The sequence below is a fragment of the Perissodus microlepis genome, chromosome 19 (assembly GCF_051167445.1).
Source record: "Perissodus microlepis isolate ML-2025 ecotype Zambia chromosome 19, ASM5116744v1, whole genome shotgun sequence".
Taxonomy (NCBI): Eukaryota; Metazoa; Chordata; class Actinopteri; order Cichliformes; family Cichlidae; genus Perissodus; species Perissodus microlepis.
In genome coordinates, this window is record NC_140479.1 from 11,767,221 (window position 1) to 11,792,518 (window position 25,298).

At 40.2% G+C, this 25,298-nt stretch overlaps 2 protein-coding genes across 2 annotated transcripts in view; both read right to left on the reverse strand.

Moving 5' to 3' along the window:
• lrfn5a (leucine rich repeat and fibronectin type III domain containing 5a) overlaps positions 1 to 24,462 on the reverse strand; it is a 121,174-nt gene extending 96,712 nt beyond the window's left edge. The window contains exon 1 of the mRNA XM_084915771.1: positions 23,474 to 24,462. The gene's annotated coding sequence lies outside the window, so the exon portion shown is untranslated. The remainder of the gene's footprint in view (positions 1 to 23,473) is intronic.
• LOC146365556 (uncharacterized) lies at positions 12,672 to 13,524 on the reverse strand. Its single transcript, XM_084915772.1, has 2 exons — positions 13,238 to 13,524; positions 12,672 to 13,104 (listed from the first exon to the last, which is right to left on the reverse strand). The coding sequence occupies exons 1-2, from the start codon at positions 13,508 to 13,510 to the stop codon at positions 12,955 to 12,957; spliced, it is 423 nt and encodes a 140-aa protein (XP_084771898.1). The 5' UTR covers positions 13,511 to 13,524; the 3' UTR covers positions 12,672 to 12,954.
• Positions 24,463 to 25,298: the final 836 nt, after the last annotated feature.

Consider the following 25,298-nt stretch of genomic DNA (forward strand, 5'->3'; position numbering starts at 1 on the left):
CATAAAAGTGTGAATTTTACTATTATGTCTTCTATAAAGCATGCCTAAGTGAGTGTGTTGTGTATCTGAGTAAACGAGTATCTCTCTCCAAATGGGAGAGACCATCTTAAAATATGTTTTTTATCAGTATTCACCTCAGCATTAGAAAACAATGCAATTTGGTTATGGGAATGCATCACAGAACCTGAGAGATGAGATCGTTTTAGTTCATCCCTATCTAAACCCGCTGTCCTGCATACTGATGTATGTACTTAAACACACTCAGAGACACTTTTACATTTAAATCATCAGCTGAACTGAGGACAAGAGCCTCACTGCAGTAAATGAATGCATTAAAATTCCTATAACAGTGTTTTTACCTTACAGTGTATGCATGTGTTAGATGTGTAACTTTACAATAACAGTTCATAACCAGTAGTCAGTGGTTGGTGTACTGTCCAAAAAAGGCATTACATAAAAATATTATGCCATTAAACAGCTACATCTAGTTATTCCCTCATTCCACTTGTAGTTGATATAGAAAACCTTTGATTCAGTTTATTAGCATATTTTAAAATGGCAGCATCCAAGTCAGAAACAAGTAAACATGTGCTAAAGTTAACCACAATTTGAAATTATTTAAACCTTTCAATCACATTTTTTAAAAGCAATGCAACATAGTGTTAAGACTCCTTTCAGCTACCATGTTAGAAATATGAGGTGTAATCAAAACCTGACCTAATTTAAAACTGGCCATTCTCACATTCAAGATGATCTTGTTGTGCATGTCTAGACAGATCCCATTGAGGCTACTATTTATAGATTGCACTTGGTGCTTTGCAATGCCACTGTGGACCTCAAACTTGTGCGGTGAACAAACATCAACTTCTGTTTCAAACTGGCCTGAATTTTATTTGAAGTAATCATCACTGCCAATGGACGCTGGATTTCCAGCTACGAGCAAGCACTTTTCAGTCCAACAGTTTTCAAGCCCAAAGGCATTTTTTTTCCAGGTGCTGAGCAAAGCAAGGACTATAATTGTTTTCTTTAACATTCCAGGGGTTCTGAACCCTCAATTTGTCCCCCAGGCTGGACTGTAATTTCAAAATTCTCCTAAATGTCCTGAGGCATCTGAGAAAGAACACTTGATGGAAACACCCTTCGGTGTGTGCCAGCTTGTGCCAGCACAGAGTGTGTTGACAACACAATCTTAGCTCACCACCTTTTTCACTCTCCAGATTTGCTCCCAGCAACTTGGTCCACTTTGCAGAAATAAAAATTAAGTTGAAGGATGATCATTTTGACACACTGGAAAGGATTTAGCACACATACATTGATATTATTTAGAACCATTCCCAAAACTTTATGGTCATACGTTACAGTTGCCTATGCATTTATATCAGGTAAATTGAAGCGCATGTCAGTAAAAATGTAAATATTTTTCAGTTATAACTGTACCAATACAAATTTATTGGTTAAAAATCCGGCAGATGGCCGCCCCTCCCTGGGGGCGAAGATTCTTCCTGTTAAAAGGGAGTTTTTCCTTCCCACTGTCACCAAAGTGCTTGCTCATAAGGGGTCATATGATCGTTGGGGTTTTCTCTGGTTTTTTTGTATTATTGTAGGGTTTCTACCTTATAATATAATAATAAGCGCCTTGAAACAATTATCGTTGTGATTTGGTGCTATATAAATAAAACTGAATTGAATTGAACTAATAGGAGACACAAATACCTGTTGGGTTGGGTCAGGAAGGGCATCCAGTGTAAACATCTACCAAATTTAAAGAAAAAAACCAAAAGAAAACCACATGGAGCTACCCAGTCTGGTGAACCATTGTGAATAAAGGAGCAGCTGAAAGCTTTCGGTACATGCCTGGGCCAGCTCTTGCCTTACAAATTTCCTCTAGAGCATAAATGTTGCATTTCTCTAAATGTCTTGTGCATACCATGCAACACTAAAACAGGAAGTGAAGACCTTGGAACTATCCATCCATTTCTTCCGCTTATCAAGTTTTGGGTTGCAGGTAGGTTGGAGCCTGTCCCAGCTGTTACGTTTTTAATTTAGTATAAGTGATTCTGTTTGATACGACTACAATCCTACAGATTCTAACTTGAGTGTTGTATTGTTGCTTGATTGAAAGGCACATTATCAACGTTGGCTTTGGGTTATTCTTAGCATTGTGTCACTCAGGTTCTCTTTCTTTGATCAGTTTTGTCTTAACCTTTAAAATGTATTTAATTATAATATAATTTATTCCTTCAAACAGGGTCTAAGGCTCTTTTTGATATTGTGCTTTGCTGAATGTGTAGTCCTGTGAGAGAATATGTCTCCTGGGGTTTATACTTCAGGGTCCAAGTTTGGGCAGCTTCAAAGTGATACAGCCCTGCTTTTGGTTATCGCAGTCATACACTTGTTTTTATTGCTAATTAATCACACATTTCTTGGTGATATCTACTCATCCAGCATTGCTTGTTGCTATTTTCACACACATTTATCATCATTGGGTTTGTCAGTTTTTCCTCCAACACAAAGGCAGAAGTGAGGATCCAAAGTCGTGAGAGAAGAGTACATCAAAGACAGAAACACGTCAGGCACATTGGATGAAAATCAAATAACATTAAATATAGAAACAAATTTTCCTTTGATACTGCCACAGCGAACAGAGATGTCAAGGTCCAAATCACAGGCTTTAGCAAGAGGAATAAAGGAAACCATCAGCTCTGGATGAGCTTCGGCTGATATTAACCAACTGAAATTTATTTTATACAATTTATACATCTATACAATAGTCCACAAGTGCGGTAGATGTGTATCCCTTCAAACAGTAGGTAAACAGTCTACTAATTAATGAATGTGGTTGTGAAGTGTTTATGTGTGAATGTCAGCGTGAATGGTTGTCTGCCTGTACGCATCAACCCTGCGAAAGAGTGGCGACCTGTTCAGGGTGTACCCTTCCTCTCACTCCATAACAGCTGGGACAGACTCAAGCCTACCTGCAACCCAAAACTGGATAAATGGAAGTGGACTTTGCTTTAACTCTGCCCAGCAGCTTCCATACCCTTTCATGGGAAGGATATGTCTCTCTCTGTTTGTGTCATAACATGAGGTTGTTTTGTTTCTGCTTTCATCTTCTCCTGTATCACAGACACTGTTTGCCAATGGCCACCACATGACTTAAATAAATGCAATAGCCCGCATACATGGGATGCTCACCAGGCATACCAACAGGCCCATGGCAATCATCAAGTGTTCTTGTCCACCACACAAAAGGTTGAGTTAATTTCTTTTCTGCTGATTGGAATCACACCCACTCCACCCGTCTACAGCCCGGAGACAAAATGAATATTCATGCCAGTTTAGACCCTGGTCATGAATATGTATAACAGTTAACACCAGATATGCAAACAAGCCAGCCAACCCAGATGGCTTGAGATCACGACATAATGATCAGACACATTCATACTGAAAGAAGGGAAAAACATAAAAGCATAAAAAAAACATCAAAAAGAAGAAAGGGGAAGAGGATTACAAATGCATGAAAAACCTGATTTTGACATCTAGAGGATGTACAACCAAGACTGGGTTAGCATAGCAAACATGTTAGGAACCATGTAAGGAAATGGGTTGGCATTTATAGTTAAGCCCATGCAAGTTTCAAATGGCATTGCTACTGGCAATGTTGTCATAGTGATGTTAAATGGGTATATGGTTTAAAGTGTTTGCCAACTTACTTTAATATAAGTCAAAGGTAAATCTTTAATTAAAACTTGTTTTTAAGCTGACATCAGACATACTTTTTCACTCCTTTTCATGTGATGACTGTGATCGTATACGCTGCTTCCTACTGCCACTCATGCAAGGAAATAAAACCTGCCTAGATACTGTTGGCACAATAAGATATTTCCTTTGAGCCAAAGCCTTGCTAACAAGCTTATCTCATCATGCACGCTATGAACACGTGTATGTGCATATGCGTGTGGTCTTGTGAGCACTGGTTACCCGCTACTGTATGTATGACACATGTAATGCTACCACACACATGCAGGGTAGGATTAAGGCCAACTAGCCTGTTCTCTGTTAGCTCAACATCACCTGAGATCACACACACACACACTTCACTTCACTTTTTCCACATAACCCATATGGAAAAGAAATAGAAAAAACTTATAAAAGACTTGCATCAGCTTTAGCTTGCTTCATATAGTGAATAATATAAGGCTTAAATGATTTACTCATGAAAGTGGCCACTTTCTCATTACTTTCATATATTGTTTTAGGAAGTATCCAAAACATACAAGTTTCATTTACGTAATTTTTCAAGGGATCTTATATCTGTTTTCACTCTTGTATGTTTTTCATACAAATTTCACAGAAGACAGATACAAACTTTATAAGATTTATATATATATCTTTTCCATATGGGAATACATGAGCTGTATATTCATTTTGAAAAGTCGGGCAGTTTGTTTTGACACCAGAAATGACTGAATGCATTTATGGCTTTGCTTGAAAGCAGGAGTGACATTTTTACGTAGTACATTAAAGATCTGTGAAATTAGGCACAACTCATTTGAAAAGCTCAGGTAACTTTTTAGCTTTCTCCAGATTGTGTTACGGCCAAATCAGAGAGCTGCAGTAGCATCAGATTTGTTTTACTGTGCAGTCAGAATGAGGTCATGTTGAGCAACAAAGCTCAACTGGGTCACAGGCTGTGACTCACTGTATGTTGCAATATACCTGGACTCATTAAAACTAACCCAGCAAAGTGGCGTCAGCACAGAACTCTCTCTGACTTCCACTGCTATGCAATTATTACTGTCAAACATTTTGGTTTACTCGGTATATGGAGCAATGAAAGTTTCCAGTTAGTCTTTAACTTAATCTATCGGCTTATCCAAATGTAGGCTTATTTGTGAGCGATTTGTGATTCCAGATGAGTATGTCGTGTTTATTATAATAGTTAAAACTGAAGCTTCACTGATGCCCTTCTAAAGCTCACTGACAGCCATCTGTAGTGTATAATTTAAATACATTATAAAAGAACCATCCTGGTAGCAGTGAGAAGCCTGTTTTGTTGTATTTTCTTTTTTCTGGATTGAGGAAGGTAATATGTTTTCTTTTCTTTTCATTTCATGAAACCTGAGTTAGTTTTATTTGTTTTGGTCGATCCTCACACTAACAATTAAATCAAATCTCTGTGGACTGCAGCTCTGTCTTGCCACTTGTTATCTTTGGGAGCAAGAAGAGGAGATGTAAATTTTTGTGTTATGCTGAGGTTCTCCCTCAGCAAACCCTAACAAAGGTCAGTACTACAATGTAGCCATTAGTCAATGTAGGACGGTGCAGACCATGATGTATACTATAACTTTCTTAACTTATTTTCCACAAAAAGATAAATGTGCATAAAGCTAAAGAAAAAGTAGCATTCCAATACCAAAGGTCGGAGCATGATCATTTTGAATCTGCAACCATGAGCTGCATTTTTCAGTGGGATTGGGCCAAAATGGTGTAAGTGTAGAAAATAAGCTTTATCAATAGTGGTGTGTATGAAAACACTGTAACATAAAAGCTTGCTTGGCAGGCATGATAACAATCTGCATTCCTTGCATATAAATCAGAAGGAATAAACAAGATTGTTGGTACATAGAAGCTTTCTGGTTTCAATTTATAGTCCAAGTAGTACTGATCACGTATATTTGACCTTGCAAGTTGTATGCAAAACCCTTTGTGGGGAACAAAGAAGGACAGTGTTGACACCATGGGCTAAATTGTATGCCAACCATTTAATTTTTACAAGCTTTTATAATTCATGTGAGTCATGAATTATAAGTCATGTAAATAGAGACTGGAAGACAGAACAGAAGGTCTTGGCCTGGATATCACTGACTGCACAGAAGCCTAGAAAGTAGTGAGCACTGCCATTAGAGCGGAGGTCAAGAGAGTAGTAGATGGGTTTCAGACTGTGGCAACATAACTGTATGTTTGGATTTTCAAGACAGACACTCTCTCTGCTTTTAAGATTAGGCTCAAAGCTTTGCTTTTTGATAAAGCTCATAGTTACGGCTTGTTCAGGTGATCCTGAACCATCCTTTAGTTATGCTGCAATAGGCTCAGGCTGCTGGGGGCTTCCCTGGGGGTGCACTGAGCATTTCTTTTTCCCTCCCTGTGTGTTTATACACCACAACTATATCCAATCACTAGTTACTATCAGTAGAAGTTAATAGTAAACTATTCATTTTTATACGGTCTTTACCTTAGAATATAAATGAATTTTTCACTATATAAATAAAACTGAATTGAAATTGAATTGAACGTAAAGCAGATCACGCTTTGATACATTTTGTTTGGGCTGAATGCAGCCCTGAAGAACTGTGAAATAAGGGGAGAGAATGCTGTTTTGTAAAGCATTTACTTAAAACTACCAAAAAATTTAATTGTAATCTGACACCTTGAGAGTTCGATCAAAATCATCACATAAGGAATTAGATTGCCGGTTGTGATTTTTTTTCATGAAGGAAAAAGAAAAGCTTAACATTGCTAAACCTTAAGCTTCAGGAATTTTAATTTCCACCTGAAAAACATTTCAACATTCAATCAGTGATCACAATTGTGAGGCCAAAATGAAACCTCAGTGTGCAAAAATTCTCAATTCGACACCTCATTTATTATCAGCCAGATTAGTTGATGCTACCACGCACTGAATGCAGCAGAAATAAAGAACTGGATGTTATACTCACTTTAGTTCGTTTAAGCATAGAAATCATCTAACAATGGTGTTGGGTTACATTTTTTTGAGAGACACAGGCCTGGTCTCAATAAAAGGACCTCCAGGGTAGATAGACCAATGTGAAAATCAGTATTTTACTGTCTTCCACAGTTGAAAATGTCACGTAGCAACTTTATCACCACAGTGCTACAGATGGGAAAGGATAAACCACCAGAGGTCAACCAGAACAAGATTTTCACTTTATTGCATTTCCAGCAAACACACGACCCTTCCACAACTTTGAATCATTAGATGTTATTCTGGTCTACTACGATAACCACACCCAGTTGTAATCAAGACTGAGATCAAAACCTACCAAGAATTACTCTTAATGTATGCAAAAAAGTGTGCCCAGTCCATATCTTGTAAATGTGCTGAGTCATTGTGTGGTGATGGTAAATGGCTGAATCAAGCCTCCACTTTAGTTCCCAGAGGACAGCTGCAGCAATGTGGTACATCCTTTTATCAGCCTACTTGCTATGTTTGTGCGTGTGCAAATAGTTGCCTACATAAGTAGATGCTTTGTGTGTGTGTGTGTGTGTGTGTGTGTACACACTTGCAGGAAAGAATGTGTGTTTGTGCTTCATGAATCCACACTCTGCTACTCCCTGCATCTTCTCCATTAATCATGCTTTTTTCAGCCCTTCCTGCACAACAGACACTCCTGATACAGATTGCTGTATCATGATATCAATCTTAAAAGGCCTCTCCATCAATTTTAAACTAGCACCTTACTGATTTAATCTGAAAAAAGTGAAAATCTATTTTGGGCATTGTGATACAAGTCTGCACACAAGTTAATGTTTGCAAACTATAGTAGTGGATGCTCATACAAACCGCAATGTTGCAGTTCCCTAACATGAATTCCTTTATAATAACATATTTGTTTTAATGTACAAACAGGGCTCTAGAGTGCGACCAATAGTGCGACTAAAAGAAAACTTAGGTCGCACCGGTTTGGCAAACTGTTCGAGTGAAAAAAAAAAAAAAGTCTCTGCAACTCTGAACGTCTCTGTGTGGTCAACAACAGACACATGCCCCTATCGTGTTCTAAACCAATCAGAGATAGTCAGGGGCGGGACCTCTCTGATTGGTCGGGGTCCAGACATTCATGTATTCTGTCTGTACGTTTGAAAGTGCCGGCGGATAGAGAGAGGTGAGTAGCTTGAATAAAGCAATATCGATTCATTAAATCGTGAATCGACTTTTGAATATAAATGTATTTTGCCAAAAACGCCAGAATCTCAGGTTAAAGCTCACAAAACTATTTCAACAACCACAAAACAGCAAATGAGAGCAGATAAACGGATTCCACACAAAGACGTAGACACAGAGTGCCGACCCGACGCATCAGAATCAGCTTTCTCTTTCTCGGCTTTCTCACCCGATGACACGTACACGGACACGCCATTGGGGCTGAAAGTCGACAGCGCACTGATTTTGATGCGTCGGGTCTGCGTTGTGTTTGGGTCTTTTTTTGTGCTAGATTCTGAGCTGCAGGTTTTATCTCTCTCCAACCAAAATTCACTTAACCAGCAGCAAAAGAAGCAGCAAACTACGCTTCACATTTGATAAACATCATCATGAATTCCCTCTTACTTTTGCTGTCTTGCTTCCACCACGATAAAAATTGCACTTCACGCACAGCTCTCTTTCTCTGTGTGTACTTCAAGAACAGTTTCCCATCTCAAATCTGTTTTCTGCATTATTCATTCGCTTATTACCCACCAGTCTAACATTATTTACAGCGCTGTCAACCGCTATCTTTTTTTTTACTTAAATGACCTCAGAAAGCCTAATTTCTGCTGTTCAATACTGAAGAAATTTATACTTTCTTTATATTGCAGAATATTTTTAAGGTTATCTGCTATAAAAAGCCAGGACAGGAAAATCTCCTTCATGTTTTTCTGTGTTTTATTCTCAGTTACTTTGACACAAAGGCATCTGCTGTGATGCTCACAATTCTGATGAAGTCTCACAAGTGTTAGTACTGACAAATGATCAGAAGTAGAATATTTCTGACTATCTGAGGCAAAACTGAATCGAACTGAATTGGGACCTCGTGAATCAGAATCGAATGGATAATAGAAATCAGTGATGATACCCAGCCCTATTGAGCAGCCTAGGCCCGACAGAAGTGGATGTAGCTCTGGGTAATGAGAAAAGATGAAAAGAACAATTGATAACTTTTTTGTTAAGGCCTAATACGTCTGAAATTCATAGCCAGTGCTCTGACACGGTGCCATCAATCTTTGAACGCTGAAAAAGCACAGTGTATCCAGAAAACACATTATCTGCTGCGATAAATGCACTGCTCAAGTGTCCCCTCTCCCCACTGCCTTTCAGCGGCAGGCAGCAGCAACCAAGTCGTCAGAGGAGGCCAAGATTATGATTAGGTTTGGCACTCTTTGGCAATATTGTAGGCAATGTTAAAGCACTTTAAGCACAAGCACAAGATTGTTACTTAATCATTTACAAATCAATTTTGTCTGCATGGACAGCAATTCCCACCCCCCAAAAAAGTGCACATGTAAAACTGCGATGTTAAGCAATGCGGTTGAAAAATTTGGGTGCGCCTAACAAAAAAAATTTAGGTGCACCAGTGCAACCGTGGCAAAAACTTAGTCTAGAGCCCTGACAAATGCTCTTAAATACAAAGTGTCTCATCAAGCATTGTGCCACATGTGACATAACTTTATTGGCATAATTTAAAGGATTCATGATATCATGTATGGCAAAAGATAAAAGGCAGAGCGGTCTACCATTTTCAAGGAGTGGAGATTATTAGCAGTTTTTTTTAAGTCTGCTGCAGTAATGGAAAATTTTTTTGTGTTTATTCATATGTAAGCTTTAATGTTACAGTATTAACTGCCAACTAATAAATCACTATAATTCCTATCTGTTATTTCACAAAATGTTATGCAACAGACACAAAGCATGAGAATAGTAAACCCATTCTTAATACCACACAGCTTCCTCATTCTGGAAGTTGTCTAGCCATACTCTACGCCCTTTGGCAAATGTTGTGTCTTAATAATAGGTTAGTGTTTTTAAAATACGTTTAGACATGGTTCACATCTGTTACTCTGCAAGATTAGAATATTCATTGGCCCTCAAAGCTTATGTAACCATAAAACATCTAAATACTGATCCCACTGCTCCTCAGGTCCAAATAATTAAGACCAAGAGCAAAATGCGAAACTTCAGCCACGGCTCCCTGTGTGTAAATTGTCTGTTTTGTACTAAGAGCACAAGTGCAGATAAGGCTATAAAGATAGAAGCATGTTAAAACAACTCTTTTTTTTTCTGTTTCTGTTTGTGCTTATGTTTGTGAGAAAGCAGAGTGGTAGATAGATCAAGCCATTCTGACTGACAAAATGACAGCTCATTATCACAGACAAACAGCCCCTAAGGCTATGAGTATACACACACACACACAGGCGGGGAGAGAGACCATAAAGAGTATCTGCTGGTCTATGGATTAATTTGATCTAACCACCAAAAAGAGCAGCTGTAATAGTTTGTTGTCAAAAAAAAATCATGGCATTTTTAAATATTTAAGTATTTTGTCTCGGCTCTCTATTTGCTTATTTACATATTCTGTTGAACTGCAGGAGCCCTGCTCCTGTGGCGTTATTTTCATTCTGTGATTTGACTGGCTAGCAGCAGCTGCCCAAAAAAACTTCAACTTTGAGTGCAAGCAGAGCATGCAAGACAAAGTCTTGGATCCATGATTCATTTTGACAACACACAACATCACCTTGTTCAAACTAAGTGAGAGCAAAGACGCATTAAACTGCGTGAATCCTGCCTTACTGTCTTCTACACTAACAACACAGGGTTAAAGAAATATGTATTTTTGAAGATTGCTAAATGGTCAAGTGAACTGTGCAGGGCTAATATGCTTAATCACATTCCTTGAAGGAGATTTAAATCCTACAAAATACTTGCAAAAATGCTTCCACAACTTCAACCTCTATATGTACAGTTTTTTTCTAATCTAATGCAAACACACAGCTCAGTCGCTGTCCAATCAATCTGTTTTAGACTTGCTACACTGTGCCCCAGCTGTTTTTTCCCCCCAAAATAATTAACTGCTCTGCATCCTCAAAGTTTTTGGAAAATGCCTCTAACCATATCAATATCCATTAGCCAAACATATCAAGTCATCAGATTTTGAAGTGTTTGTCGCTGGGATGCAGCTTGCTGAGCTCAGGTTACTGCCAAGCAGAAAGAGTAAAAAAAATAAATAAAGATATAGCCAGCAACTAGGATTAGCTGGGTGCTATTTATAGTATTTGGTGTAAAAGCTAGCTAAGTGGGATGCAGTGATTTGGAGGTCGTTATTGCTTATAAAGCAGATGGATAAAACCTCAAGTGAAAGCAAAAGCACCCTAAAACATACTATTATGTGGAGGCTTCACATAAGAGTAAAAGAAAACAAATCAGCATGGAACCCTAAACAACAACCAGCACATATGGATGCAAATGAGATTTAACTGTGCATTGAATATAATATTTTCAGCTCTGCACTTTCAGAAGAAGCATTTATTTTATTAACTTGGAGTTGGGGAGTTTAATGAGACACAATGTCATAGCTCAAAAGGAAGAAACAACACAGTCACGACCTCCATTGTATTGTATTAATAATTACAATTTAAAAAGGTGAGCTTTTAGTACACTTAACCCAAAGACTTCCCAAGGAATTCAAGTCTGCTAAACAGCAACCTATACTCTGCCGCACTGCAAAATGCACCCATTGCTAGGGGCCGGCCTGCTGTGTAGCATTAATCTGCGTGTGAACAGATGGCATGCACTAACAAGCTAGGCTAAATGTAGCTATTGTTGGCAAGAACCAACACTGATCTCTGACTTCCTGATCCCAAGCCTCTTAATTAAATGCACCATTTAATCTACTCGGTTTTCAGCCCTGCGTCAAAAGAGAGAGAGAGAGAGAGAGAGAGAGAGAGAGAGAGAGAGAGAGAGAGAGAGAGAGAGAGAGAGAGAGAGAGAGAGAGAGAGAGAGAGAGAGAGAATAAAGCATAAACAAACAAACAAAAACATCAGTTGACCATCACTGAACTCTTTAAAGCCTCTACAACCTGTTTGTAGCCTCAAACAGTCAAACTACTGGCGCACACTGAGCTGTCCGTGGTGCTGAAATGGCTACTTGCTTCATGTTACAGTTTTTCTCAAATGCTAAAACACATGTCACAAACGTTACCACCAGGTCCCCCAATGTCCAAACACAACACCCTTCTCTAAGGCTACATAAACACAACCACACCTTCCCACTGCAAAACTCAAACTCCCACACCAAGAGAGCAGCTCGAAGCTGTCAAAACTGTAAACACTATACACAGCATTACACACTACAGCAAAACAATTGAAAACACAATGCTCAATTTGTGAGAAGGTTCTTTGGTTCATAACTGCCAATGCATATTTTTATAAACTGTACAGTAACGGATCGTCATAGAACCCTGCAGAGGATTAGGCATTTAGATTTGTGAGTTTCACATGAAGACTATAAATCTATAAAAACATCCTGCATGTACGTACACTACTGTAACACAACTCAATGCAAAAACAGAATCTATCGCACACAACAGTACTCTCGGAAACATGATCAGGGTGTGAAGTCTTTTTTATTGTCTACACGGTCTTTTTACAGTATTACACACAGTCACTGTGCGGCATCATGTCGCCGAGCTGCATTGGGCCACATCACCTCATCCACATCACAGGCTATATTGTCCCTTGCTAGGCACCGCGGGAAAAACGCCCTGGAATGGCGAATCCATCCCTGGAAGGCCTCCACTGGGATGTCAGCACAGGCCAGCTCCATTGCCCGTACGAGGTTCTCTCTTGTGTATGGCTGTCTGTCATACACCTTCCATCTCCATGATGAGAAGAACTCCTCTATAGGGTTCAGGAAAGGGGAGTAGGGTGGCAGACAGACGTTTAAAAAGTGGTCACTGTTGGTGGTGAACCACTCTCTGATTTGGTGTGTTTTGTGGAAGCGGACGTTGTCCCAAATGATCACATACATGTGATGTGCTAGCCTAGGATGGTGTTGTTGACGGTCCAGGAGGATGTCTTTTAGCTCCTCTAGGAAGGTGAGGAGACGTTGGGTGTTGTAAGACCCAAGGACAGCATGCCGGTGGACAAGCCCCTCCGTACCCATAGCTGCACAAAGAGTAATATTACCCCCCCCGTTGGCCAGGAACCTCAGTGATGGCTCTTTGGCCAATGATGTTACGGCCTCTTCGCCTTCGTTTCTGGAGGTTGAAGCCAGCCTCATCCAGGAAGAGGTACTCATGGGGTCTGGCCATCGCGTCCAACTGCATTATCCTCTGTGAACATGGAAAAGCGTACAGGTGTTCAGAACGGTCAATCAGGTAGCACAGTATTGTCCAGAAGTAATGTAGGCCACTAAGCAACACAGTATGTCCACTAACTGTACTGTGGACATGGATGTATACGTACTTGCACATACTCGTAACGTTGTTCTATGTGTCGCGCAGAGTTGCGCTCAAAGGGAACCCTGTAGACCTGTTTCATCCTCATCTGTTGGCGCCGGAGAACTCGGTCTATTGTGGACACGCTGACAGCATCAATGTTCTCAAAGTTTACATTATCTGCAATGACTTTGTCTCTGATCTCTCGGAGTCTAATGCAGTTGTTCTCACGGACCATATCTGCAATGAGGGTTTCTTGTGCCGCTGTGAATATGGCAACCCTCCCACCTCTATGTGGCATCCTTTCAGCTCTAAAGAAAGAAACATGTGTTGTCAATTGACTGATTTATATGTAAAACTACATGTAAAGTAACAGACCACTTTCACAGGCCTGTAAAACTGTAGTGCGACAAAGAAAGCAATAGCGTACTATACCTGTTGTGTTGTCTAAATGCCTTGATAATGGTGGCCACGGTGAACCTACTCAGGTTTGGATGTACTCTTCGTCCCGCTTCAGCCATTGTCATGCCATGGCCAATGACATGATCAATTACTGTTGCTCGCATATCATCTGTTATGATGGTGCGAGGTTGTCTTCTTCTCCCACCTGGACCTTCTCCTCTCTCTTGTTGGCCTCCTTCTCTTCCTCCTCTACTCCGAACTCCTCTTCTTCTTAGGCCTTCACCTCTTCCTCCTCTGATCTCAACCCCTCTTCCTCTTTGGCCTGCAGCTCTTCTCCTTCCGCACGCTCGAATGCCTTCATCCATTGTGATTGTTTGGCATCTTCACCAAACTATGCTTTTATAGGTGGGGTCACATCATTAGCAACAGGTGTCTTCAATTTTGAGTCGTTGTGTGTAGTGACTGACGCCAGGTGTGTTCCCTGTGTTCAAAGATTGGTGACTGTGGCAAGCATTTTGCATCACATGGGCTTTCATTTGAGAATATGAGCAGAGTTGTTTTGCAACATGTGTTTTAGCAAGGAAAAATGTGTTTAGATTTATGAGTACAGAGGGTTGTGTTTTGTGAATTGTGTCTTCATGTGACATGTGTTTATGGTACTGGAATATGGTGGCTACATTTAGTAAATGTGTTTAGACTACTGGTCATTTGGGTTACAGGATTGGCTTTTGTGTTTTAACATTTGAGAAAAACTGTAACGTCCATTGTCCTGAAAGGTGTAGCTCCATAATATAGCTTTAAATGTTGTGTAGCACAAGCCATAAAGAAGGCAAGGCATTATTGCATTGTCTTTTGACTGTGCTGTTTTAAGCCATCCACTTTTCTGTACAGTGTAGAAATTGTAGCCCTTTATAGCCCTTGGTATACATGTGAAGAGCAACAAACATACTTGTGGTCTTCAGTACTTCAGTAAGTTGTTTAATTTTTTTTTATAATCTAGTTTTAAAAGAAGTGACAGTCAAGTAGTCAATATCTTCTTTGGATGTATTTGTTGTTTCTTCTGTAATTAAGCTTATGAAACTAGTTTTAGCCAGTAGCGAGGAGACTCGCCTAGCTCTAACTGCCTACCCTGCTTCAGATCAATAGAAGCAGGTGGCCTAGTCTGATAAATGACATTTTCTTTTTCATCACGAGGATGGCTGTGTGCATTAGCGTTGCTTACCTGAGGAACACCTGGCGCAAGGATACCCTATGGAAAGAACGCAAAGTGGTAGAGGCAGTGTGATGCTCTGAGCAAAGGTCTGCTGGGAAACCTTGGGTCCTGTCATCCATGTGCATTTTACTTTGATATCTAATTCAACTGAATTCTATTCTATTCTATTTATATAGCGCCAAATCAAAACAACAGTCGCCTCAAGGCGCTTTATACTGTAAGGTAAAGACCAAATACAAAGAAAACAGAGAAAACCCCAACAATCATATGACCCCCTATGAGCAAACACTTTGGCGACAGTGGGAATGAAAATGAGCACAGCAAAGAGTTTGTGGTGTTGACTCCAAACTACCCAGCTCTCAATCTAATCGAGCATCTGTGGGATGAGCTGGACAAACAAGTCCAATCCATGGAAGTCCCAGGGTCTGTTGCTAACATGTTGGTGCCAGATATGACAGCACACGTTCAGGGGTCTAGTGAAGGAGTGCTCCTGACAGGGCAGGGATGCTTTGGCACATAACGTGTTGTTCCCCCAACACATGGGAGACCAACACAATATTAGGTAGGTAGCCATAACATTATACCTGATCGGTCTATGTAAACCAGTGGAAATATAGCATATATCTGATCTTCAAGGTCCAACACAGCATATAGCATTTTATTCATTTTCTGAAATCTCCAACTTTCACAACCAGCTTTGTGAACAGGGAGGAATATTCATAGTGGTTTTAACTTTCATCTTACTTGATAAGCTAACTGTGAAAGCCCTCTGTTAGGGGAATGGCCTAGCAGAGACTTTTCCAACAAGTTTCAGGATAGATATAAACTTCACGTTTAAAAAAAAATACACCAAGTTAGGCCAGCAATGCAGTGTTGTATACTGCAAAAGCTGATATTTAGGAATCCACCTTGATGAAAGCATTTACGCAGAAAGGGGATGAGGCTGTGGAGTAATTAACCACTTTAAACACTATTCTTTCAACACTGTGTGAGTAAGTGCTCTCAGATGTTGTCTTTGGCAGTGGATTGTGGTCCCTGTTTAAATGCCAAGTGTTTGGTGTTGTTTGTTCACCTTTTGGCTAATCATTTCATGATTCTATATCAAGCCAGTGTATACTTTTTTTCAGGTAAGTGTGTTTTTGGATAACTAAAAAAAAACACAGTCTGCTGGGGAACTACACATGCTTCTAATTAAACAAAATATATCATCACCATTTTCTGTGTTTCTGATGTGTATTCTATTGTGAAAAAAGTGGTACTGTCATGAAAGAAACTTTTCATGCAAGAAGTTTTTTTTTTTATGTAAGACACTGAAGTGACACTCCTGCATGGTACACAAGACATGACAGTTGGGGAGAACATACAAATACAAATTTGTAAAGCAGGATTAGCAAAACAAACCACGCACACATTGTCTCAATGCTTTGTTATCGGAGGCTGAGGACTCACAGCCTTCTAGAGTTGCACAAACTCAATTCTGTCAGCCGTTCTGTGGGCAGAGGATGGTGAGGTTGGAAATGGCTAATGCTCCATGGGAAATCATTAAGTGCAGGTAATATCTGACTGAACTGACATTAAAAATTACTTCCAAGGTGCTATAGGTCAGACGATGTTATCAAATATCTGTGTCTCAGTCTTATCCTCCCGTCAATGTCTGGAGAAGAAATTTCATAATATTTTGAAAAGAAAATGCTACAAAGCATCCTGATTTATAAAATGTTCCACACACTTCACTATTGGGACTTGTTCAGAAAGCTACTATACCACAGGACTGTGCATAGGACTGTGTTAAGCTAATGAAGTGTTTTACAGCGTGTGGTCCAGTTTCACAGATGGAGTGCAAGTCTGCTGAAGTGTCCTGATAAAAACAGTTCTGCAATATTTGTAATTAGTCTTGTGTTGACAGTAAAAACAGTTATGCATATGCTAAAATGCTTGTGCTGCAACTTGACAATTCTCTCACTGTATTCATATTACTGAAAATGAGGTTGCATGTGCTGGTTATTTAATTTATGTACTCTATTAGTTTACATAATTAGTCATGCATTTACTCCGGATAATGAACTTTATCACTAACTTTGTCATATACATCAGGTTGATGGAGGCAAAATGTTGAAAATGCAGTTTCTAATTTTGAAAATACTCAGTAACAGAATCCACAAGGGTAAGCTTAGTTCAGGAGTAAGAGCGTAGGGCTCACAATATCTAATCATCACAGGACCAATCATAACTTAGGAAGCAGAAAGTCATTTAAAATGAAGATTTAAAAATGCCCACTTAGTGAAGACACACACATTTCTCCAGAGAGAAATGCTTTTGGAATTTTGGTTTTCACAGTTTTAAATTGCAGAGACATATCTTTGATAGGTGACAGCAGAGGTCTTGAAACTGGGGGATTGGTCGTTCAACCAGAAATGACAGACTCAAGAGATTGTAAGCTGATTAAAGGTGATCAGCACGTTGGGAAATAAAACATTAGGGGTAGGGATGGGTACCGGTATCCGGTGCCATGATGGCACTGGTTCTGACATAAACGGTAGTAACCAGACCGAAAAGCAGCGCACATTTCGGTGCTTTATTTCGGTGCTTTTTTTTCCTGAGCTGTGATACACTAGATTCTAGCCAATCATTTTACATTTCCGAGGATAGTAGGCGGGTCCAGGTACGTACGTTCTTTTAGAGCAGAGCTACAGATTAAAAATGCCCAAGGAGGACCGGTCAAATGTATGGCTGTACTTCACAGCAAAATATGCAAACTCAGCAGCCTGCAACAAGTGCTTTAAGCTGATATTGTGATACTGTCAAAGGAGGTAACACCTCAAATCCGATGAAACACCTGGCGACGCATAGCGTTTTTTTTAAAAGCCGAGAAATGCGCCGTATTTGATAGCTTGCTGCGAGAGCTCACTCCGTGCACATCTACTGCGGGTGGGTTGCCAGTTATCGGACCCGGAGCAACATCCCCCAAAAACCCGAAGAATAGAGTCCTGGCCCCTAGCCCTGCCAGTGTAGCAGAAATGATGACGGATGATGATGGCAGCAGCAGCCGTTCTTCTCTGCGTGAGTAGCGTAATGTTGTTCGTGTGTAATTTACGTTGAGTAGGCTAACCACGTTATTACATTAATGCATGTAAGGTGAACTAGCAAACATCATCATAGCTACATGCGGCTGTCTTCTTGTTTGATGGCAGATACTCCCTTCACCCTGGCCAAAAAGGCTAAAATGACCAAAGAAAAAGTGGAAAACAGTTAAACATGAGAGGTTTTTGGATAAAGTTTGTGTTTTTTCCATTGTTTAAGCACTGCTTCCAGCCAAGAGTGATACCATATATGCCCCATAGCTGCAGAAAAGGCTAACATTGTTATCTTTTTACAAAAAAACAGCTGAACATGAGAGGTTTTTGGACAAAGTGTGTGTTCTCCATTCTTTAAGCACCGGTTTGAGCACCGTTTAAGCACCGGCACCGTTTCAAAAGTACCGGTTTGGCACCGGTATCGGATAAAACCTAAACGATACCCATCCCTAATTAAGGGTTTGTTATTATTCAATTTTTCCTGCGTGATTTCAAATTTGTCTGTTTAATGTTTACAGCGTGTTAATGTTAATGTGTAACAGCCTGGTAATATTTAAGCCTATAAGAATGAATTAATGGTGCTACTCCTTGGTAGCTAATAGTTTAAAGCTTTTAATTTTAGGATTTATTACATATGCATTCAACAAGAAATAAAGAATTGTGCTTTCAGTATACAAAATTTTAGAAGAAGGGCGTTTAAATGAATCACACAAGCGTGATTTACTAAATTCATGGCTCAGTATTTACTGTGTTGAATCTTTTTTTAAAAAACAAGTCTTGTTTTTGCACTTGCTGGTGTTTTCAAAGATGGGGAATAATTGCTGGATAGAGTGCATAATCAGCACATATGGATGGCTTGAAGCTGTGAGCAAAGTGGTAAAACTTTACTTTTGTTCTGCAGCTCTTCACTAAATCATCGCCCTCATCACCCAAGTACATGAATGTGATTCACAGATTTGCAATAACAGTAATCGGATTAATAAATGGATGGGTCAGAATCTGATTGTACTGTAATTGATGCCCTCCTATGGCGAAGTCCTGAGTTCCTCTGGAGCAGACAGATTTACCCAAAGAGCACCAACACTTATCAACACACAACCTCAAGCAATTTTTAACAGTTTACATTTAAAATCAAAAACAAATCAATTCTTCTTTAGCTGCCCCCTGGTCTTGGTTGAATGCTGGCTATTACATTACTTGCTTATAAATTAGCACATTTTAAGTAGATCACAACTTTGCATTCCCATGGGAGTGGAATCACATTTTTCCAATGCTTCCCACTTAACAAATCTGGCCCATAGGTTAATGTGAATGTCTACTTAATCAGCCTGTACCTAATGCATATGTGTCATTCACAGTAGTAGACTGACAGATACACACACAGACATGGTAACAGTGCTATAGGCACTGAGCCAGAAATCTGTATTGTGTCACGTTCAGTTATCTGTGCTGCACACAGCTCATTATTGCCCAACATGCCTCACATCTGTCATGTCACACAGTCTTCATGCTCACACCATCATACACGCACAGCCAAACGTACACCCAAACACCCTCCCCACCGGCTTCCTAAAGCAGGATGCAGTGTCAGACACATCACAGGTGACTGTGAAGCAGCAGGTGTGTGAAAAAAAGGTAGCTTTGGGAGGGGTGGGGTGGCTAATGTGGGTGTGAACATTATGTAACTTACCTAAGAAAGAAAGAGACCATATGAGAAGAAAAATAGTACATATTTACTACAAACAAAGCCGGTGTGTTGAAGCTGCACTTAAGAAGCTGATGAGATAAATTTACAAATTCATACAAATCTATTCAACAATAATTACAGACCTTGTAATGGGTTTCAATCAGGATCTTAACTAGAGCTACCAATCAGCCAAAGACTAATCCTGCCTTACAGAGAAAGACTATCAATTAAGCAACTTAGTAGCCAACTAGTTAACTGGTAAATTCTATATAGTTATTATTTATGGATTTGCTTTTGTTTATAAGCAAATGGAGCAGTGAATTTTATAGTTAAGAGCTGAAATGCTAAATTTCTAAACTCAAACAGAAACCACTGAATTGGGTTAACATTCAGGAATTATGTATAATATTCTTCAAACAAATGATTGATGCATTGTAGGCAAATTTGTGGTTAATGTCAGAGTAAAAAAACAACAATATTTTGGTGAGATAAAAAAACAAAACAAAAAAACCATGGAAATATATGACATGGGAGGCACAGTTCCAACCCACACTCCCTCTGGCTTCCTCCAGCTGCTGTGTTATTTGTATATCAGCCGCTTTCCATAATAATTCACTTAATGGAAGCATATACACAAGAAATGAAGACCCAAATCAAATCGTGAGGCACATCATCGCTGACTGCAGATACATAGCTGAATACACCTAATTAAACTTGACACTTGACATGTTCTAATAAAATAAAGAGAACACCAACAGTCTCTGAGAAAACTGCTTAATTATTGGGCATATTAAGGGGCAATAAGACGGACACACTTCAGCGATAAGGTATTATCAGCGAAGATTAACGCAAACAACAATCCCAATACATAAATGCCAGGTGAGACTCCAATACCAATCAGAAAGAATAGCTCTAATTACATAATGAGAAACATCTCAACCAGTTAGGAAACAGTGACTCTGATGCAGTCATACTGGCTTTTTAAGAGCTACTTTAAGATCCAATAAAGTCTTGACTGGGGGTTTACTTACTTCTGTGGTTTATGACAGAAAAGTCATTTAATAGATTATTTTCCACGCAGTATTTTGACAACATACTGTAAGATAACAGGATCTCAGCTGCTTGTTTTTTACTGGAAGAAACGAGCTCAGTGAATGTCACCGGTCACTTTGTCTGACAGCTCTGAGCTGTCACTCATGTGTGCCTCAGCTGATAGTTTAGTGAACAGCAGACAGAAGAATAGGGTTTTTTTGTTTGGTCCTCCAGACTCTGATGGCATTTTAAGGACATGTTGTTTCACTCGATAATGACCACACACTCATGCACACATAATTTCAGACAGCCGCAGAAGCATTCCAGATGTCACATCGTCAGGCCAGCTCCCTATAAGGCCTCCCTCTCCTCTGCTAATAGGAAATGTTCCCTAACATCTGTGGTCTCCATCCCTCTCCCTCTTTCTCTCACTATCTCCCCTGCTCTCTCTGTCTGTCTCTGAGCAGTAGAATAAATTGAATTAGAGCTCCACCACCCACTCTGCAGGATCCTGCAGCCCTCTGTCAGATAGCTAAACAGAGAGAGGAAAGAGAGAGGAAAAAAGTTGGAGACAGATAAACAGAGGGAAAAAAGATGAGCTTAATAAAGAATAAATAACAGCCTTACCACCTCGCTTTGGGGTTGTGGTAATGCAAGGTAAAGAATAATGCTTCTGAATCACACCTACGCCTGAGAGAAATTTCATAGACATCACCACACACAAAAGCATAAACCAAGTCTTACAAGCCCATCAGATGCTCATCAAATGCTATAAATTTTACACTGATGTAACCCAGGTAAATCAAACCTCAGCAACTATTCTGAAGTAGCTTTAATAGAAACTCTTCATTCCAAGTCTTTCAAAATGAAAACTCAGTTTGTAACACACATGTAGTGTCATTTATCCAAAACCTAATGGCATGGTAAACCACTCCTTTCAGGCATAAAGAGGAGGCTAAACACAACTAAAATGGACCAAAAATCACCAGTTTCTCTCCTCGCTCATTCACCCACACTCTTTTTCTAGAGCAGGGGATGCATTTGCATAATGCCTCCATATCCACGGGCCATTAGCACCAGCACGAGTGGCTCGTGTGCATAAATTTATTGCCTTGATCAATCAATGCAAGCTACTGTACTAGTACAAACTGACGAAACTCCAATCCAGCAAAATGCAGAACCGTGGGAAAGACAAAAGAAGAAACCCCACAGACGGTAATGATGACATGGGAACAAATTTGGTTAGATTAGTAAAATTTTCTATGAAGGGCATAATTAATTTAAAAAAAGAAATACACATAATTGGTGAATAATTTTCATTCTGCTTTAAATGAACCCCCTGAAAGGACATCTGTGGACAGGATTTATTTATTTATTTTTTGGAATGACAGCAACAAACAACAGCATATCCCATCATAAACGTTATTTTATTATTAGAGCCACTTTCATTGCAGCCATTTTGTGTGTGTTTTTTCTGTGTTTCATGCATTATAATGCAGGAATGAGTCTCAGCCAAGGGATGGAGCACAATGCCAGCTCAAAACTGCTTTCATTTCTTTATACAAATACTTCCTGTGGGCTGGAGGGATATTCAACCTTCCAGCTACACACTGTCAAAAATGATACGTAAAACAAACATTAAACTTAACTGATGGTTTTTGAAAACCCATATGAACTGCAGGCATGGATGACCATGTTTACATGGAGCGCCAGTGGACCACACTCCAGAGCTGAGCAAATATGTGTAAGGCTTGTGGTTTTAGCAGTTTGCTTCTGTTGTGTAAGCATATCTACTATCACACTGTAGACTTTATATCTTTGTGGATGCCACAGTTCCAGCTCGAAGAGCACATTTACAGCAGCCGAGCAGCTTTTGATGGGCCCAGCACAGAATCTGCTCTGATGCAGAGTCAAGATCAGCGCAATGGGTTGAAAATGCAGGAAACCTTGAAATTAATCAATAAATGGATATAATTTCAGGTTGTTTAGATATTGTACTTTTTATGTTGTGCACACAAACTATACTGGTCTATGCTATTCAGCGGTAGCGCCCCCCCCCCCCCCCCCCGTTTCGCTGTCTCACGCGTGCCCGCGCACGCACGCACACACACAAAACATCCCTGTCATTATTTGAAACTGACAGACGGTGGATACTAAAGCTAAATCGTTGTGGTGTTGCAGTTACATTGTGTGTGGGTTTAATTGCTTTACGCACGCGCACAAACACTGATGCATGATTTAATTTTATTTATTTTCAGGTATGAGGCAAAGGTGTGGCGCGTACTGCACAAAAAGGGGTGCTGAAGTGCAGATACCTGCGCGCTTTAATAACCGCTGCATGGACATTTTAGTGGGTTTTCTTCTCGCTGGAGACGCACGTTGCGCGCACGCTCAAGTTGTTCATTCTTTCTGGTTGGGCTCGCGGGCTCCAACGCCCGAGTGCACACACACACACACGGAGAGAGCTGCTCAAAATGTAGGCTTTACCTCCACAGACTCACACAGAGCCTTTGTAACTTACGCCAGGCTCAATTTTGACCTTGCAATGTTCTCAGTGGTGGTTTTCTTTAATGCACTAGCCCCTTCTCTGTGCCCTCCAGCCACCTACCCAATGCTATCAAACTACACCCCCTCTGCCTCCTTCCCGCAGCATATCAGCATCCAGACTAAATGTCAGCGCACGGGAGTCTAGAAATAACTCTTTTACCCCTCAACAGACGACCATTCCCCGGCTCCAGCAGACCCAGGCACAGAGAAGGAAGAGTTGGAGGCATAGGTGGATAGATAGAGAGAGCAAGAGAAAGCCGAGCCTTAATTTTGTGCGTTAAACAAGAAATAAAAGAGTTTAAACTTTACCTCTTTCAAGGATAGGTTTTCTTCGTTCACCGGCTGTCAGCGCGCAATTATTTCTCCAAATCCCATTATTGCGAAGATAGTGGCAATTATAGTTGTAATTCCACACAAATATGCTCCAAATACGAAAATATGCCCCATATACGTATATATCGAAGTAAATGTGCGTAATATCCTTTGGTTGTCTGTAAATTCCGTTTAGGTTTATAGTTCAATCCGATCTTCCGGAGGGGTGCGTCCGTTTTGCATTCTCACAGCGCCCGACGACTACATACTCCTCTTGTTCTCGCTCCTCTCTCTTTCACACTCTCCCCCGTCTTCTTCTCTCCCGGTTTCATCCCTCCATCCGCTTGGAAAGGGAAGAATCCCATCCGAGAGAAAACTGGAGTGATTCTCTCAGCCCTCCGCCCGTCTCCTTCCTCTTCTCTATCTTCCTTCTTTTTGTCTTCTATTTCTCGCCTCTTCTTCCGCTCCTTCTCCTCCCTCTTTTACCTAGGGCAGGTGAAACAGGGAGAATTCCGCTGCAAGGCAGAAAATATCCCAGGTAGGAAAAAAAGGGGTGAAAAACTCAAATTAATCCAGAAAAATTCCGCGGGTTAGGGAGAGTTTGTTGGTTATTAAGCACTTAAAAATCCAAACCAGTACATTTCCTGGCTTTTAATATCGAATTTGGGATTTTCTTTTACACCCACTCCCTCCCGTTCTCTTTCTCGCTGTCCTCTCTCTCGCTCTCTCTCTCTTTCTGTCTCTGAGTCTCTCTTCCCGTCGCTCACCCTCCCTCAACTCTGTGGGTCTCCGCTGCAGTCAGGAGTTAAAGAGAAGAGGAAAATGTATAAAAGGGCAGAAACTGAAGCAGAATAAAAAGAGCAGTAACGTCCCGGCCAACCTGCCGCCCGGTTACTCGCTCACTGAAAGCTTAACCTGATTCGCGATCCTCTTCGCAGGTCGCTGCTCTGTTACCGTTAATCCCCGGAGCGTGTCAGGTCCGACAAGTGCCATGTTTCATCTGAGAGGAGAACATCGCTTCCTCATACAGATTTCAAAATAAAAGCAGAGAGTGGCGCTTTTCAAGTACTTTTTTTTTTTTTAACCACATGGGACTGGTTTTTAGGATAAGGACAGAATCTGACAGTGTGACTGGATATAGGAACATTTATAAAATTGCACCACTGATGTTACAGTGGCAGATGGCTGGAATACCATTTGAGGAATCTATCCGCCCATGCAAGTCTGCATGTCATTCAAAATGCATTCCAAAATTTCCCAAATTCCTAAAAGTCTTCACTTTTGAATGGTAATAGAACCCCCCACCCCAGGCACCATGAATGTGAAGTTTAATTTACATCGCTCTTGATAAAGTAGTCATATAAAAATGTCTGAGGCTGCCCTTAAGTGTCTGATTGTCATTGTCTGCCCATAGAAGATCCATTTGCTTCCACGATGTTCCTATGTAAACATGAATTCTGCTACCAATCACTTAATGAATTTTCCCAAGGGTTTACACCAGGGGTGTCCAAACTTTTTTCACTGAGGGCCACATACATAAAAATATAGGAGGGGCTGGGCCACTTACTAGAAATTAGGTATATAACCTTAACTTTAGTGTATTAAAGTTAGAAAAATCACTTAAAAGTGATAGAATATGTTATATTGTTGAATATAATTAAAGACAAAACTGCCTTCATCACAGCTTTCCATAAATGGATCTTTATTGATTTATCCAGAAAAAGCTTTGGTAGCTCATTCTCAGAACAGCAGCCTCAGATTTCTTCTTAGACAGAAGATTTACAGCACAGAGAAAAAACAATAAAGGGGAAAATGGGACGGG

What these genes read in the sequence shown, in the direction of transcription:
- LOC146365556 (XM_084915772.1), bottom strand. Translation starts at nt 13,510, where the DNA reads ATGCCACATAGAGGTGGGAGGGTTGCCATATTCACAGCGGCACAAGAA. An exon ending in AACGTTACGAGTATGTGCAA is followed by an intron (nt 13,105 to 13,237) that starts GTACGTATACAT and finishes CCATGTTCACAG; the next exon opens with AGGATAATGCAGTTGGACGC.